This window comes from Prionailurus bengalensis, chromosome B4 (genome assembly GCF_016509475.1).
Source record: "Prionailurus bengalensis isolate Pbe53 chromosome B4, Fcat_Pben_1.1_paternal_pri, whole genome shotgun sequence".
Lineage (NCBI taxonomy): Eukaryota > Metazoa > Chordata > Mammalia > Carnivora > Felidae > Prionailurus > Prionailurus bengalensis.
The window spans coordinates 104652104-104671503 of NC_057358.1; the positions used below are offsets into that span (position 1 = coordinate 104652104).

A 19400-nucleotide genomic window follows, 5' to 3' on the forward strand; every position below is an offset into this window, starting at 1 on the left:
ACACAGACGGTGGGAAGCAAACCGTAAGAGACTCTTAAATACAGAGAACATACTGAGGGTTGATGGGTGGTGGGGGAGAGGGGAAAGTGGGTGATGGGCACTGAGGAGGGCACTTGTTGGGATGAGCACTGGGTGTTGTATGGAAGCCAATTTGACAATAAATTGTATTAAAAAGATAAAAATAAAAATAAATTAACATTAGGAAAAAAAAGACGTGAGGTATACACACACACACACACACACACACACACAGAGGAATATTACTTAGCTATACAAGAAAATGAAATCTTGCCATTTGCAATGACATGGATGGAACTAGAAAGTATGCTAAGCAAAGTAAGTCAGTCAGAGAAAGATAAATTCATTTGATTTCACTCATATGTGGAACTTAAAAAAACAACAAATGAGCAAAGGGAAAAAACAAGAGAGAGAGGCTAATCAAAAAACAGACTATATAGACTATAGAGAACAAACTATAGAGAACAAACTGCTCGTTACCAGGGGGAAGGTAGGGGTGGAGATGGGTGAAATTGATGGGGATTAAGGAGGGCACTTGTTGTGATGAGCACCGGGTGTTGTATGGAAATGTGGAATCACTATATATCTGAAACATAAACTGTATGTTAATTACACTGGAATTTAAATAAAACCAAGAAAAAAAATTAAAACACTATGGTAAATGGTATATAAAAAGCACTATTTAACTTAATGATATTTTTACCCTTTAGATTTTAATTATACGTTTTCTTTCACTTTATTTTTATATGTAAATATATGTTATGTTTTTACACTGGAAGTTAACTTGTGATCCAATTTTTGTGAATGAAAAACATATGCTAAATGTAGACTATGTCTGATACAGTTTTTCAAAAGCAGTTTCAAGGTAATATTAAACCGTTAATACATTTCTCAATGATGGAAGAGTTCTTAAAATAACTGTGATTGAGAAAAATCTGTAAATTCTATCTACTGAATCAATTAATTTTCAGTTTCTGAATTAAAAAAAAATCCTCTTGAAATCCTTTTCAGAGAAAGAAAGCCATCATAAAACTTGAATTGCTCCTGAAAATCATAAATGAATGATATTCCCATTCATTATCAGTATTGAAACTGAGACTGCTTGAATTTTCAAAAAGAAACTTGCTAACATTTATTGTTAAAAATATTAATGTAAACTATATTCTTGGACTTCCTCAAATTTATTCTTTCCAGGTATGCAAACTTATTTATAATTACATTTACAAATGTACACAACTTTTTGTACATGTATACTATTTAAAATAATATAAACTTCACTTTTTTCCCATGCTTCAGAAATAATACATGCATACACAGAGAAAAAAATTACAATTTTTTAATATAACACATTTAAAAATATCCCTGAGATTTCTGTTATACTGGTAAAGAAATTATTTCACAGCTCTGCACCATTGTGATGTATTATAAGACGCCATTCATTCAGCACTTTATACATTCTGTATAATGAGGGGGAAGTAAAGGACCTTGAATTTCTTACCAATAAAAATTTCACTGTTGAATAATTTTGGTAATATATTGTAAACACTTATGCAAAAGACATAACTTTAGAAATGGACAATAGTATTTAGATGACCTATTATAAAAATGTTTTTTAGAGAAAGGAAAAGTTATATAAAACTTCAAATGGGTTTAGGTTATAATTAATATAATCTGACTTTTTTTCTAACTTCGGGGCAAGAACAACAACTCCATTCAATGTCTTACTCTTAAATGACTGAAGTAACACTAGATACTATTACCATTTCATCTCTACTTAGACTGTTCTACATAAGGTTTATATGGGACTAAAAATGATTTTATTAAATAGCATCAGTAATATATTCTAGATAAATCTTTAACAATGGGGGTACTAAATGTATGTGTACTGTTAACCCCTAATTAGATTGCCTAAGCTCTTATGTACTCTAAAATCTGCAAGTTTTCCATTCTACAAAAAGGTAAAAAATAGGCATAGTCATTGAATTTCTGAAAATACAGGCAGCAGTATAAAATATCCAACATCATGGTAGGGCACGGCCAAGAGGGAACATCTATCTTCACAATATTATAAACTACACACACACACACACACACACACACACACACACACACACTTCACTTTTAGCAATTGGGAATGAAGTTGATGAGGCTTGCCTTCTGTACACCATCATTCCTTTCTGTGATCTTTTTTCCCTGCAAGGAGCTTCTTTCAACAACTAGGCTTTAAGCCCACTCAATTTTCCATATTTGGAAAATGTTTCTTGAAAGGACATGCTTAACTTATTTTAACATATAAATAATGAATAAGATTTTAATCACCCCTTGCAGAAAAGAGGTGTTTAATTTTTATTTGAGCCAGGGACAAATCCCTTTAAAACCAACTGATCTCTAATTGTGGAATTCTTTTAAGAATCAGTAGACCTATGAGGGTGCGATTTGGAACGAAATGGGTTTACTTCCTAATAAAATTTGAGTACTACGTAAAACACCATGCTAAGCAGCAGGCTGAAATTACATCACATAAACATTCACCTACACTACTTGAATATAGGGCTGCCTGTAAATCCTGTCACAATATACTCGCTGGCTGACTTACATTTCATCTTGCTTTATACTGTAATGTAATAGGTTCAGGGACTAAATATACGCAGATACCTGAAGACAATACATTTTTCCCACATAAATTCAGACACTGAAAATAAAAGGAAGGGATAGGACTAAAATATGTTGTTTAGCCTACTTTAGGAGTAATTTGATGAAGATCAGACAACATCATGGACACATGAGGGAGACAGGAGAGAAAGAGGTGCCGTTGAAAGTTGTCTTTGAACACCTCACTGATGTTTTAATGTGATTATGCCTCCACCTAGATCCTAGAGACCTAGAGGAAGTATAGCTAAAATTGATGAGAGTAGGTTCTGTGTGTTCTGCATTAAACCTCACAGTGCCAAGTGAAAAGCAAACAGTGATAGAAATTTATGCATTGATTTTCTGTTGAAACAGATTGAATCTTATTACTTAAGATATACACCACGAACTCATGTTTGTACTTCAAACATGGAATCACATAAATGTTATCTTAATCAATATTTTCTGAAAGCAGATATCACAGAAAGTACCAAGATATTCCAATACTAGACTATCAATCTCTTCTTATTGCTTACAAATAATAATCGTTTAAAACTTTAGAGCACTTTTTCTAATTTTCCAGAAGCTTCCCAGATAAAGTAGAAAAGAAACAGCAATATCACACATTAACACTGTTGATAAAATGGGCTGATACAATAATTTTTCTCAGTAACTAGAAAATATATTGCAACCCAAATCATACATTCATATTTAGAATGGTAAAACCTCCCCTCATGTTCCAAAAGTTTTGGTGTAGGCCATAGGACGTAAAGTATTTACACATTCTAATGAAGATTTTACTCTTATTTTTAAAGTCAGTACATGGAGATAATTTTATGAGATCTTAAAACTTTTAAAAATAGCAAACAACACCTCAAATCAGTTCACACTTTTGTATTAGTTATGCAATAACTACAGATTTCCAAAAGGTATCTATATCACAAATTGTATACAAGTAACTATCTCATGATCTGGTGTGTACATAATTCAATTTGTCAATAGTTAAATTTAATGAAGAATCTAACTTACCGGTGGATCAGCCCCCTTAGAACCAGTCAGCCCTCCTGTTAGGGATTCGATATCCTGAAAAGGGGAGAGGTGTTGATTGTAAAATGCTACTCAACAGCATGGAGAATTTCCCAAACCCATAGTATAATATTTTCTTTAGCTACTAAGTTAGGGCACACAGCTACATTTGTTTTCTTTGTTTTGTTTTCAGACAGTCTTGCACACTGTAACACTATACAAATAACCTGTATCTAAAAATCTAGATATTTCCTCTAATTCTGCACACTCTGTAAAAAGAAAAAAAAATGTACATAGACAAGTCTTGAAATATGAAAAAAAAAGGTTAGGCTCTAGGTAGGAAAGCAAATGTTTTGTTCTCTAAGGTGTTGAAATGAGGACAGAACAAAAAAAAAAGCAATTTTAACAAAACTGCAATTTAACATATTATTTGCAAGAATACAAATCCCATGGAAAATGCTGAACCTATAAAAATTTTAATTATGTATAGTCTACTCTATTACTGTACTTGGAAGATAAAAATATTTTTAAAAGAGACTAGCTATTCTTCTACAAGGACTGATTTCGAATCTTGAATCAGTAACCGCAGAAGATCACGCCTGAGTAATGATTATATTGTCAAGGATATCATAAACGGAGAAACAGGTGACTGCGACAAACTGGAGAGCATGTGCCTGTTTATAGGTACAAATGCAGCTCCACCTTGGTTGCAGGACTTTGCTTCCAGGGTTACTAACCATGTGACTTTTTCAAAAGCTAGAATTCTGGATTTTTAACTAAAACCTCTCAGGATTTTAATGCTTGCAACCATCGTAGTTTTAAATCATACCCCAGTCCCCCAAGTGAAAAAACAAAACCAAAACTCTCTGCTCAAAGGGGGCTGGATAGGAGTCTGGGGCTCCACTGAAGAGTTATACTTCATAAAAAGCTTCTTGGTTGTGACCCTGGTCACTTATCTGTCTGCATCTAGTTGAAAGGATAGGGATAAGGAGAAATACAGTTGCAGTAAGAAATCAAAGATGAAAGAGAATGGAGTCAAGATTGAAGGAAGAGAAAATTAAATACCTGTGATCAGAGAAATAGCTGATTCCTTTATACCATTAAGGAGATTTATGCTACAAATTTATTCGTGACTTAATCACATTATTTCCCTAGTATCTCAAAAATAGGGAGTCCTAACAAAAACAAAACAAAACAAAAACAAGGGGCTGAAATAAGCATGTGATGACAACATTAGACAACATTAAAGGCAGGATAAGGGAGAAGAAAGGAATGGTGTGATGGAAGTTTCCATCAGAAGAAGCTGACTTTGAACAGGAACTCAATGGGCGATGAATTTCTACATGCATATTTTATCAAGGGCCATAAATGATAAGGCAACCACAAGGAATGCTTGCCAAGAAAATTATTAAGTTGTCTTCACTGTAACAAATATATTGTATATCATATTTTTCCATAGTCAGCATCCCTTTGAGGAACTTCCTCTCCCTCACTCTAGCTCCAAAAGAGGCTTAGAAAGACTGCTTCCAATGAGATAGAAGTCTTAGGGAAAATTAAGGCAATGTGGATTTAGAAAGATATAATGGTAGGGTCCAAGTCCTTGATTCTATCATTTGGGCCACATTTGAAACTACATGTTCTCCTGCCTGCAACTTTAAATTTCTGCCTCTCAAAAACAGGAAGATCCCAATTAATACGCCTGCATTGTTAAGTCTATTGTAAAAGGCTCTCCCTGTCTTGCTGAAGTTCTTTATTTCACTACCATGTACACCATAAACAATCAAATCATTTAAATTATTTGATCTAATAAGTTCTTTAACGTTATCATTAAATCATTTAAGTAATCTTATGTCCTTAGATAATAAAAGTAAAGTATGAAACATTTATAAACTGGCAAACATTTTTAATCTAAAGGTAAAATATAACTTTTAAAACTGTTTTAGAATTTCATGGAATGAACTGACAAAATTAGGTAGTAAAGTAGCTAAAATACTAGATAAATAGAAAATAAAACACACAGCCATTGCACTGTTTATAAACACACCTGTTATGACCATGACAAAAAACAAAGTTCTATTCATATTAAAAGTTATTTCTAAGTACATTTAAAATGAAAGAAAATAACGTTAAATACATTTTGAATTAATATATGCCTTTCTAAATAGACATACATATAAAGTACATTAAAGATAAACATTTCTGATGTCATTATCAGAGAGGTAACAGAGAAACTGATTCAGATTCAAAGTAGTTTAGCCATTTATTTAATGCATTGCCATTTTTTAATTTTTTTTCTTTTTAATTTTTTTTAACATTTATTTATTTTTGGGAGAGAGAGACAGAGTGCAAGTGGGGTAGGGGTGGAGAGGGGGGAGACACAGAATCTGAAGCAGGCTGCAGGCTCCGAGCTGTCAAGTACAGAGTCCCATGCGGGGCTCAGACTCACGAACCGTGAGATCATGACCTGAGTGGAAGTCAGACACTTAACCAATTGAGCCACCCTGGCACCCCTGCATTGTCATGTTTTTTTTAATTATATCTGAAGATTTCTTGGTATCATAGATATGAAGATTTCTTGCTATCTTAAACTGAGCAAATTTTCACATTTCTAAAATTTTAAGCCTTTCATGATAGTTATCATCTTCAGAAAAATTAAGCAAAAGAATTTAGAAGATGAATTCAAAGGCATTGGTATTTATGATTTTTAACATGTTGAATTAAAGCACACTAGGAACTCATGACTCTAAACAGAGTACAGATGCACATTCTTACTGTTTATTCATTTAATTGAAAAAATGATTTTTTGAGCTTATGTGCTATTTTGAGTATAAATTAGAAAAAAGTGTCCTACTTGGACAGATGCCAAAATTATAGTTTATCTATCAGTTGATGCAAAAATAAATTTTTCAGGTATGAATAATGAGCGTAAGTGTGCATGAATGCATTTATGTTGTAAAATTAAAAGGTGAGATAAATCTTTTGAGGAACACTGAACTGAAAGTGAGTCCATTTTTTGATGGTTCTTGAATAGTTTGCAAAATATAACTTAAATCCTTAACAAATCCATCTATCTTGTTACTTAGATATCTTTCTATATAGATAACAACAAAAGTACATCAAAAAGTAGAAAACATTGATTTCCTAGAAACTTTAACTTACTATTATAATAATGTTGTTTGACTAAAACATTGAAAACAAACTGATTTTTAAAACTTGTTACAGGATTTATTTAACTATATTACGTACCATGTTCACTTAGATTTAATAGCTTCATTTACATCTAATAAAATATCTACTACTTAAACATTTATTACATACCATGTAAATGTTTTATAAACATTAACATTATTATAGCTTTATAAGGTACTTACTTCTTTTCTTATTTAAGAGGTTAAAAAGTTTATGTAACTTGGGGCGCCTGGGTAGCTCAGTTGATTGAGCATCTGACTTCGGTTCTGGCCATGATCTCATGTCCGTGGGTTCAAACCCTGTGTCAGGGTCTATGCTGACAGCTTAGAGCCTGGAGCCTGCTTCAAATTCTGTGTCTCCTTTCCTCTCTGCCCCTCTCCTGCTCTCTCTCTCTAAGAATAAACATTAAAAATTTTTTTTAAAAGTTTATATAACTTACCCAATATCACGTAGCTATCAGGAAGTGGTGTTACAAACATATTTGCAGGACTGCAAACCTGTGTTTTTTAATACCAGCCATAGGGAAATAGCTTTACCCTTGCATTCTGGTTACCTTGAACATATCCACATGGGCCATGTAGGCAGAGTTAAACAACAGGCTGGCCTAATTCTTACTGGAATGTCCTGCCAGCCTTCTGAGAACATAACAAGGTAGGCAGTCTTAGAAAGAGCTTCCATACAGCTGTTTCTCATTTGCCTCTCTGGCACCAATGAGGCAGGGAACTTTCCACCTCATTCTTCCGCAACCTAGATCCACCTGCGAGCTGTAAAACTGCTTAGATGCACTATGGAATTTGCTACTCCCCGTTGCCTCTTCCTCGTACTATTGCTGTCATCTGGTCCACCCAATTTAGTGTTGTCCTGTGGGACAAGAGACCAGGCCAGGAAGAGTGAGGTAACTGATACGTCTAGGGCACACAATTTAAGGAGGCATTCGTTCCAAGGGTCATACAAGTACTGACCTGACCCTGCAGGTGCAGGATCCTGGCAGTGAGTGCCTCCTTAAATTTTATCCTTTAGGCACCTGATTCTTACAGGTGCCTACAAGAGCAGCGTTGGCATCTGTACAATCCTAGGAGTCAGTGACTCCTCAAAGTTTGTGCCCTAAGCACCCCACCTGTCTCACCAAGTCCTGACCCTCTGAGGGATATGGAGAGAGCTAACACCATGGTGACCTTGGTCATGCTGTGTATGCAACAGACTCTTTCAATACATTTGACTTGTTTCCCGGTTGAACTTATAAAAATATGCCAAGCCAGCCTAGTGCCTGCCCACATGCTGCTGCTCAGGTACCATTGCTGCTAAACACCTGTATTACATCGCCTCCACCATATGTGTTGCTATCATCTGCTGACTAGGATCCTTCACTATACAAACAATTTTATCTCTTAACATGATTTTAGATCATGAAAGTTTCACTTGTCCTGCAAGGTGTCAAATACCTAAGAGACATTATTAGTCAGTCCTTGACACAAGCCATGTAAAGGCAGCCTCGTCTAATGCAGGAGAGCTCTGCTCCTAGGTCAGCCAAGGCTGGCTTATGAATCAGAAGTCTCAAGTCTTGGGAAGGTTGAGCTGCAAGAGCAGCAATTAGTGTCAGGGCTCCAAGAAGTGTAAGATTTGAGGGCAGCCTGGACACCGAGGATCACATCAGGACAGGTTAAATAAACTCCACATTGTGCTGCACTGATGCTGTTGGTTACCCAGCTGCACCCTCCTCCCCGTGACTCCTTCTCCAAGAGTTGACATATTTTCCCCCTTGACAGAGACTTTGAATAATGGAGCTTAGGGATTAATCATGTGGTTTTCAGTGCACATCATTTAAGTTCGCTGTTTAAGTCTTGCTTCCCCTGCATACAGGTGGGAAAAAAAAAAGATTTTGGGATTGAGGTCTCCCTCAGGGCTACTGCCATATCCTTATTTTTATCCCTAAAGAGTGGATCAGCCAGGTATGGTCAAAAAAAAAAGATGTTAAAATAGCTTGGGTATCAAATACATTAAAAATGAAGAAAATTAAATTCTAAATAACACACTGAATCTAACACTGCACATGCCATAAACCCAGACTATCTCGAAATCTGAGAATTGCATTTAAATTAATATCAAATTTTCAAGTTTCACACTTCTAAAAAAATCACTTTACATAATATAAAAATACTTAAAACATTGTAATATTGTTATCAGCTACTGATATTTTAAATTTTGGTTTATACATATTTAAAATTTGGGACCATTTTAGAAATTGTTTGAGGGAAAGTGATTCAGTATCAATACAGAGTGCATTAAAATAATCTATCAAAAGTCTATCAGTATAGTGAAATCAATAAAAAAAAGATATCAACCATTTTCACTGATTGATTATATTTATAATTTGTGCCAAGGTATTTAAAAACACTTAACGGGGTATTTTATGTTGGTAGAGAAGCTTACAAAATTTATATATTCAAAATATCAAAATTAAGCATTTCTCTCAACCTTTTTACAGAAAAATTTCTCAAATGTGCCTCATCTCCCATTCTCTCTTCATGCAGCTTTTGTCCCCACTGGATCACTGCAACCCTCTTATTAAGGCTGCCATTGACATCCAATTGGCTGAATCATTGGTCAATGTTCATCATCACCTTCCTTGATCATAAGCCACACTGACAAAGCTGACTGCTCCATCTTCCTTCAAATACTTTTCCTCGTGGTTTCCATTTAGTTTCACCCTCTATATGATTGTACTGGCTACCATGGCTTTAAATATCATGTATGCTGATGAATTAGGAAATTACATATTCAGTTCCAACTTATCCTCTGAGATGCACACTGCCTACTCTGATCTCCACTTGGATGTATTATAGCCATTTAAAATTTAATAATGCAAAGTCAAACTTGATTCCCACTTCTACCCCTCCCGCAAATTAAGTTCCTGTCCCAGTGCTCTCCATCTTCACATCACCTTTCACCCAGCTTCTCAGCAAATCCTGCCAATTCTATCTTTAAAAAATGGCTTGGGGTGCCTGGGTGGCTCAGTTGGTTGAGCATCCGACTTCAGCTCAGGCCATGATCTCACGGTTTGTGATTTCGAGCCCAGCATCAGGCTTTGTGCTGACAGCTCAGAACCTGGAGCCTACTTCCAATTCTGTCTCCCTCTCTCTCCGCCCCTCCCCCAGAGACTCCCACTCTGTCTCTCTCAAAAATAAATGAAGATTAAAAAAAAATTTTTTAATAATTAAGTAAAAAATAAAAAATGGCTTGACTTTGACTATTCCTTACCACATACATTCCTACCATCCTATTTCATTGGACCGTATCAATATTTCTCCCTTGACTAAAGAAATAGCCTAACTGTTGTCTCTACATCTGTCCATGTCTCTTCTTTCCCCCACGTATTCTCCACACAGCAGTCAGGACTATCCATTCAAAATGTAAGTTACGTCAGATTCCTCCTCTGATCCAAACCCCCAGGGAGGTTTCCATTAATCCTAGAATAAAACACAAATTTATCACCATGTCCTGCAATGTCTTGTAGTGATCCGGCCATCTCTCTGATATCATCCTTTTTCCATTATCCAACTCTCTCATGCCACCCAGTCACACTGACCCCACTGTTGTTCCAAAAACAGTCCAAATATGACGCCTATCTTAGGGTCATGTTTACACATGCTTTTCATGCTTCTCAGAATACTCATTTCCTATACATCCTCCTAATTAACTCACTCCATCAGATCTCAGTTTAAGTATCAAAATCTCAAACAGACCTTCCCTGTCTAAATCAGTGAAAGTTCCACCCAGAAACAAATGGCAAACTCAAAAACATGATAAAAGAGCAATTAATACAAGGATGCTTTATAGAGGTACCGATGGTTCCATGGATCCAGGAGAATAGGGAAGCACAGGGATTAGTAATAGCTGGAAGTTTTACCCAACCCTAAATCCAAAGAAGATAAAAGAACAATGTTGTCAAGAGCCCAATAAAGGGTGAACATCTCCCATCACTCTCCAGGAACAGCTTGCCACACAGTAGGAGCTCAATAAATACTTTTTGACTGGATGAATGACTGACTGAATAAAGCACATAATACCATTTTTATACACAAAATAGCTGAGGCTCACAGTATAGAAATGATGAAGAATTTCTCATTTTTGTATAAATATATCACTTTGAAAGATGGCTCAAGGCAACAGTGTTTGCACAACCCATCTTTATAGAATGCCTGAATGAACAAACTAATAAATGACTTGCCCAAGATCAAACAGCTGGTAAATTCTGGAAAGAAACTTTGAAATCCCAAGTGTTATAACCCCAAGCACCACGTACATTCTTTCCATTATACATCACTGATCAGACATCCTACTAAAGGAAAAGGCACTCAACTCTGTATTATCTTAAGGCAACAAATTTCCATATATCCCAGGGTTTCTAGTTCATAAGAAGGAAATATACAAAATGACTTAATAGATAATAAACAATATATTAAATTTATCTTCTGGTGAAATACTGCCAATACTTCAAGTTAAAGACCTGACACCTTAATCATTATACAGTGATATGCTTGAAAACTTGATCTAACATATATGCTTAGCAATAATAGTTCAAACACATTAAACTACAAGTCCGTAATGTTTTTATGTAACATCTCATAGTGTGTAGGTTCACAGCCCTGAGGAGTAATAGAAGAAAAAATTTCCTTGAAAATCATTCAGTTTTTCACACAATGCTTAATGGAAACAAACTTCCATCAGAGAACAGCATCTCCTTGAGGCAAGCATCCAAATAATGAAGCTGAGTTTGTTAATGAGGCATCTTTCTCCTCTACCAGACTTCAGCTGTTAGTGTTTCCTTGGCAACTTTACAGGGTAAATTTCCTGGGAGGCAGAGAAGCAGGAAACACACACAACCAGTTTTATAAACCTCCTTTCCTACAGAAGCCAGAAAAAGCCCTTTGTAGTCATTTTTTGAAATTAAAAAAGGAAAATATCTACACTTTTACTTTGACCACAGTCCAGCCCAAATCTGAATGTTCCATGAGCCACACAATTCTTTCATAAAAGAATAGGGGCACCTGGGTGGCTCAGTTGGTTAAGTGTCCGACTTCGGCTCAGGTCATGATCTCACGGTTTGTGGGTTCGAGCCCCGCATCGGGCTCTGCACTGACAGCTCAGAGTCATGGGATCAAGATCTGCATCAGGCTCCATGCTCAGCATAGATTCCCTTTCTCTCCCTCTGCCCCTCTCCCCCACTCACTCTATCTCTCCATCTTTCTAAAAATATTGTTAAAAATTTAAAAATTAAAAAAAAAAGAATGATTGAACCTATGTGGTGACTGTGCTGAACATGAAGAGCATGATGGTAAATAAGTCAAGGTCATAGCTTTCAAAGAGTTCTGAGTCTGGTGGGGAGTCAGAATGACAAAGACAATTTAGTCAGTATATGTATATTGTACACATAATAAGCACAAGGCATCACATAGAATTTGATGTATGGGATCTAGAGGCTATGACATGCTTTCTCAGTTCAAGGATCTGTTCAATCAAAGAGTGTGTCAATCTAAGAGTAAAAGATCTTTCTAATCTAACAACATGAGGAAGAATTCTGAGAAACAAGTTGTTAAAATTATACTATACAAGTGTTTCAGGAGTAGATTTTATAGGGTGACAGTAAGTTTCAGTATTTGTTTTTGAATGCATACTGGGTAAGTTTGTCCTAAGACCTTGGCTGGGTAACAAAATAACATTAACTGGGCACTGACTATACCAGACACAGTATAAACAGCTCTACTGTCTTACTACATAGCATCTTAGCTCCTTTAGATGTAATTTCCATCATTTTTAAGATGGAAGAGAGTCTTCCCAAAATCGCACAGCTAGTAAGTGTTCAAATCTAGAAAGGCTGACTCCAAAGGCAATGATTTCTAACAATTATGCTCTCTTAAATAAGTGGAGGTGTGGGGAGAAAACGGGAAGAACTTCCTGGGATGCCACATGATGACTTGAGAGAAAACATATTTATTCAATATCTGTGGAAAGAATGAATTGACTTGCAAACAGAATTTTTCTGAGGTGAAGTGGATCGTCTCTGATGGGAAAAAGAATAGCCTTGTTTGACCTAAAGATATGAGAGTGAATGCCATTGAATTTAGCAAAAAAGTACAATTCCAAAGATTTCTGGCATATATTTTTAATTTCAAAGCATTGTCCTCAAACTCACACCTAAACAGGAAATCTAAAATGTAGCAAAGACACAATTGTGCTAGTGTTGCATGGAACAGGGTTTTCTGAAGAAAGTACCAAAGAGATTTAAGGTTCTGCGCCTTTTCTATGAAATACCTTCTCTGAAACGCTTTCCTTTATGAATGTTTTGTGTGTTACTTTTTCTTTTTCTATTCCCTTCCATATGGCTGAGGTGATAAAGGGAATCTTTTGCTGAATCCTGACTCAGTCTCTGTCAGCTCCTCTTTGCCAACTTTTATACACTGATGTATCCTTGTTATCTCAAACTCGACAAGTCCAAATCAGACATCATCTCCTCTCCTCCTCTGCAATTACTATGGTCAGCTGCCTCCCATTCAATTTCTTCCCCCAGTTCTTATGTTATTGGTCCTTCCAATAAACATACAGTTGCCCGATCTGGATTTCTGGAGGTTCAATAAAGTCTTCCCTCATCCTGATATCTATATACCAAGCCAGTTCATTTTTCCTTCTAAAATATCTGCTCAGCTCAATCTATTGCCTACTTTTAATAACTACTGCATTCACTGCCTTAGTTTAGAATCTCATTTTATTTTTACCCCAACATAGGCCTTCTCCAAAATAGTGTATTTTTTGAGTTATTTTTTCCACTCTCACACTCATACAATCTCATCTACTGAGAAGTGGTTCTCAAAGAGTGGTCTAGGGGCCAGTAGCATCAGCGTCACCGGCAACTTAGAAATATATTTTCTTCAGCTTTACTCCAGTCTTACTGAATTGGAAACTCTGCTTAACAAGCCCCCCAAGTAAGTCTGATGCAGGCTAAAGTTCGGTAACCACTACTCTAGAAAGATGTGTTTCAAATACAAATATGTGTAGATTATTCCCAAATTCAAAATTCTTAATAAAGTCCCCATTCTTCTTAGGAAGAAAAAATATCAAGTGTATTTATGCATGAGGTCTTTCATTATATCATTATGGACTACTTTTCTCATTTTACCTTTCACCACTTCCTCACAGAACCCTTATACCCTTATCATAATGAATCCTGTACTTCCTTTGTTGTGTCAAGTGTTTTCTTACTTCTATGCTTCTGCATCACAGACGCTAGTGCCTAGAAAGCCACCTCCCTCCTCTGGATAAATCTTACCCTTTTTAAAAGGTAAGAATCAGGAGACTTTCTTGAGTCCCTCAAATGAGACTGCTGGTTCTGCTGTCATCCCCAGTATTCTGCACCTAACTCTATCACAACTTTATTACACTATTTTGTAATTGTCATTTTACTCATGTGTCTTTCCCATTCATTTGAGGGTTAAATCAGCTCAGTACTGTACTTATTACTTCTGTATCCTAAGAAATTACCACAAAACACAACCAATAAATGTTAGAGGAATTTTATACATTTATGTTGAATTTAGCTTCGTATGAATTCCTTCTGCAAGGAGAGGATGAGCTGATTGGCTGACATTAGTGCTTGGGACTGCTTTGAAATGTGCATTATCCTATAATAATAGATTTTCATTCTTATTACATATTTGTTTTATTAGTGTAAAGCAACCACTGAGGAACTGATTACCTTTGAATTTACTGCAGAAATTCAACTTCTGAATGACAAGAGTGATCAGATATTTTTGTTAACACAACAGAGGCACCATCCCAAGAGACCCTGCCTGAGCCCTTCAATTCTACCTCAAGTCTGCAAAATGCAATAGATATGAAAGAATAAATACTTCAGTGACTAGGAGAATAGGTTCAAGCCTATGTTCACTACTTACTAGCTGTGTGAATGTAGGCAAATTTCTTTATGTTCCTCATGTAAAATAAGTCAATCTATGTCCTAGTACCTATCTTAGGAGGACACTGGAATATTAATTGTGACTGTTCATGGAAAGTTACTTATTGACAACTTATAGTAAGTATTCAATTAATATTAGTTATTACTATACGTGAAATAATGCATCGACAAATTAGATTGTAAACAAGTAAAATAAAGATAGGTTATCAACACAGATTACATGGTATACATTGAAACAGATATGGGTTATCAACACAGATTACATGGTATACATTGAAATAGATATGGATTTGGGGCGCCTGGGTGGCGCAGTCGGTTAAGCGTCCGACTTCAGCCAGGTCACGATCCCGCGGTCCGTGGGTTCGGGCCCCGCGTCGGGCTCTGGGCTGATGGCTCGGAGCCTGGAGCCTGTTTCCGATTCTGTGTCTCCCTCTCTCTCTGCCCCTCCCCCGTTCATGCTCTGTCTCTCTCTGTCCCAAAAATAAATAAACGTTGAAATAGATATGGATTCGAATACATATGGATAAGACCCAGATACAGATTAATTCTAGCTATAAATCTCCATTAGATTTATAGAATGTATTTTCCCTGAAAGGCAAAAGACCCTAAATTCTGTATTTTACCTCCTCAATGCACCCTACAATTTTTCAGGTATTTTTGTGGCTTTGGTTATTATAAATTTTCACCATTAGTTTTAAATATATAATTTTTATTCTTCTTACTAAAATTTGAGCAATCTTTTTGCTGTAGAATTATTTACTGAATAAAATTCATACCATCAACCTAAACACAACTTATTCCTCTTTCAGTGTGTGTTATCTGACATCACATATTTATGTGGGCAGCTTTCAGCCTGTTCAAAATGTGCTATAGGAACTGAAAGAAAAGATCTGGCATTTAAAAGAGGATATCAATGCTATAATCCTAGATACACATAATATATGGGAGATTTATCTATCAGCCTTTGTTGGTTGAGAGTCAGAGACTCAATTACTGTGATCTTAGTTTACACTTAAACCTCCAATTATATTATACTTAGTCTTCCCCTACCAGACACAAAACACAATAACTAGGAAAAAATACAATATCTTACCCTTTTAAAGTATCCGGTTTTATTTTTAACTCCATACATAAGAGCCTAAAATATTTGCTGGGTTGAAAAACTAACTGGAGATTATCCTATCTAAGGTGATTTTTAAAAATACATCTATCCTTCCAACAACTATTATCTGGAATTTCATTAATTACACTAAAATACCTCAACACCATTTATCATTTTGACTTATAAATACTTGCAAGAAAGAATTGCTTGTGAACTGAAAACTAAAACAGAGCAAATAATTTATTAAAAAATATATGTATATTAAACAGATAATTCTAACAAATATCTAACTATCTCTCTCTCTTAATATATTTAAGTATTTGGCCAATTAACATTAATAGTTTTTAAGGTAATTACGAGAAGCTGGCAAGAGAGCAAATAAAATATTGTCAAATACATTAAGTTCACACTTTCAGAAAAGTTTGGCATGGGTTTGTCAGCTAAACGTTATGTATTGCATGTGCATACTTTAATTTTGGAAATGACAGCCATGGAGGAATCAGATAGAACTAGGGGAGAGATGAGAACTTGAAAGCACAGGAATCAGTAGCACTATCTAAAATCAGATATGCAGGGCACCTGGGTGGCTCAGTCAGTTGGGCGTCCAACTTCGGCTCAGGTCATGATCTCAAAGTCTGTGAGTTTGAGCCCCGTGTCAGGCTCGGTGCTGAGAGCTCAGAGCTTGAAGCCTGCTTCGGATTCTGTATCTCCCTGTCTCTCTGCCCCTCCCCTGCTCAAGCTCTGTCTCTCTCTGTCTCAAAAATAAATAAAAACATTAAAAAAATCAGATATGCAAAATTTTCAGAATGGAGTCTAATCTGAATCTAAGGGATATGCAGACAAATTCCCTTTTCATTGCTATTTACTTTGGCAGGAAAAAAAAATTACCAAGTTCTAAATCATAAGAAGTAAATTTCAAATTCATTTCCTATTTTTTCTGCTTTTGAAATGATGAATGATGATTAGAATGGTAACTAGAAATAGCAATTAAAACATATGATTTCTCTACTTTTCTTCTGGGCAGCTCCATTTCAACTGATGCTACCAAAATTCTGATATGAATCAATGTTTACAATATCTATATCATATTCTCAAAATACTATTAAATGAAAGGAAATGAACTCACTGAAATGAGAACATAAAATGCATTGATGTTATGCTGCTAAATTAATTGAGACTACAATATAATGCAAGAGTCGTCTAACTTGAAGACTTAAAGAGTCAATGACGGAATGTTCTATAATCAGTTTATGCTCTATAGACAGCCTTGTTTTCTTCTATTCATTTGATCAGATTCCCTAAATAAATAAATAAATAAATAAATAAAGCCAAGCTTCACATTTATAATATGCTTTGATTTACTATGATTTAAAATATTTTGTATTCAGCTCTTTCTTTTCCTTCATATTTCTGGAATATATTTTTCACTATTAATTATTCTTCTCAGATGTAACAGAACATTCAACTGAGCCACACAGCCAGGTTAAGAATTCCAAAGTGAACAGAACACTAAGTCTCCTGGGATTAGTGCAATAACAAAGAAGTATGAATATTTCTCTTGCTTAAAGCCACCTAGACAGAAAATGCAGACAATCCTCCATTTTGCATGGCACAGTGTTAGCTGAAACTGGTAGATATAAGAACCATGTCCTGACTTTGCATGGCTCTGTGGTAACTCAGCTACTGTATAAAGCAAGGACACCACTCTCTGGTTCTGACACCCACTGGTTTCAGGTAACACAGTACATGTAAACTAAAAACTGCCTACAGTTATTTTGTAATGGTACATCAGTCTTTATTTCTTTGCCTCCAGCATCCCCAAAACTGGATTGTGAATCCTGAATGCATAATGCAGTGGCTATGTATAACCCAATATTAAAGTTAAAAACTGTCTCAATTTTAGTTTGGCCCAAAACCAGAAACAATGTTATGGTGACAAATATTCCCACATCCTCAAGCAAGGAGCTACACCAGGCCATGCTTGTATACCATTAAAAAAAAAAAAGTTTCTGCCAAAATTCACAGGCATCTTGTCTTAAGGGGGGCATTATTGGTATATTGGGTAAGAAAATCTTTCTATACATATATTCTACTATAATGAAAACATTTAACATGGGATCTAACCCCTTAAAATTTTAAGTATATATTAACTATAGGCATATGTTACACAAGTCCCTGGAACTTACTCATTTTGCATAACTGAAAATTTGTACTTGTTGATTAGCAATCCCCCATTTCCTCCTTTCCAGAGTCCCTGGAAACCACTATTCTCTGTTTCCATGACTTTGACTATTATAGAGACCTCATATAAGTGAATCATGCAGAATCAGTCCTTCTGTGACTGGCTTATTTCACTTAGCATAAAGGCTCAAGCTTCATTCATATTGTTGCATTTGGCAGGATTTCCTTCTTTTTTAAAGCCATATAGTATTTCATTGTACATACATATGTGTTAATGTGTGTGTGCACAGTATATGTGTATATATGCACATGTGTAAACATACATTTTCTTTATCCACTTATTTATTTAAAATTTTTCCACATTTCTATGTAAATTGTGCTACTCCAAAATCGTTTCAAGATCCTAATTTTAATTCTTAATTGGATAAATATCCAGAAGTGAGACTGGTAGATCACATGGTAGTTCTGTTTTGAATTTTTTGAGGAACCTCCATACTGTTTTTGATAGCAGCTGCACCATTTTGCATTCCTACCAACAGCGTACAGGGTTCCAATGTTTGCATATCTTCACCGACATTCGTAATCTTCTTCATGCACAATGCAGTATCTTTGCCTTCAGGATGTGTGGCAACTTCAGACATGGGCACTAAAGCACATCCCTATTTCTTTGATTTTTGTTTTCAGTTTATTTATTACAAAGACAGTGCACAGATGAGGCAGAGAGAGAGAGAGAGAGAGAGAGAGAGAGAGAGAGAGAGAGAGAGAATCCCGAGGAGGCTCCACACTGTCAACGCAGAGCTCAATGAGGGATTCAAACTCATGAACCATGAGATCATGACCTGAGCCGAAATCAAGAGTCAGATGCTTAACCGACTGAGCCACCCAGGTGGCCCCCTATTTCTTATTCACTTACCCCAACACACACACACACACACACACACACACACACACACACACACACACAATCCTGAAGACCATATTTGGGCTACACAGGTGGGAGTACATGCTGAGAGGTAGTTGACCCAAGAGACTTCCTAGAAGGGTTAAGTAACTTAGCCTAGGGATGGAGAAGTGGAATTTCAGGGAATAAGAAGTGTATTGATTTCTTATTGTTGCTGTAACAAATTAGTACAATTTAGTGGCTTAACACAACACACATTTATTCTCTTACAATTCTGGAGGTCAGAAGTCTAAAAATCAAGGTGTTGGCAGGGCTGCGTTTCTTCTGGAGACTTTGGGGAGAACTCTTTCTTGCCTTTTCCAGATTCTAAAGGCCATCTGCATTCC

At 35.9% G+C, this 19400-nt stretch overlaps 1 protein-coding gene across 8 annotated transcripts in view; it reads right to left on the reverse strand.

Annotated features, from left to right (window-relative positions):
- The window catches only part of PPFIA2 (PTPRF interacting protein alpha 2), a 479591-nt gene that overhangs the window by 391619 nt on the left and 68572 nt on the right, over positions 1-19400 (reverse strand). For all 8 annotated transcript variants that reach the window (XM_043561607.1, XM_043561611.1, XM_043561608.1 and 5 more), the window contains one exon: positions 3676-3729. In XM_043561607.1, the coding sequence (XP_043417542.1) occupies positions 3676-3729 (54 nt within the window). The remainder of the gene's footprint in view (positions 1-3675; positions 3730-19400) is intronic.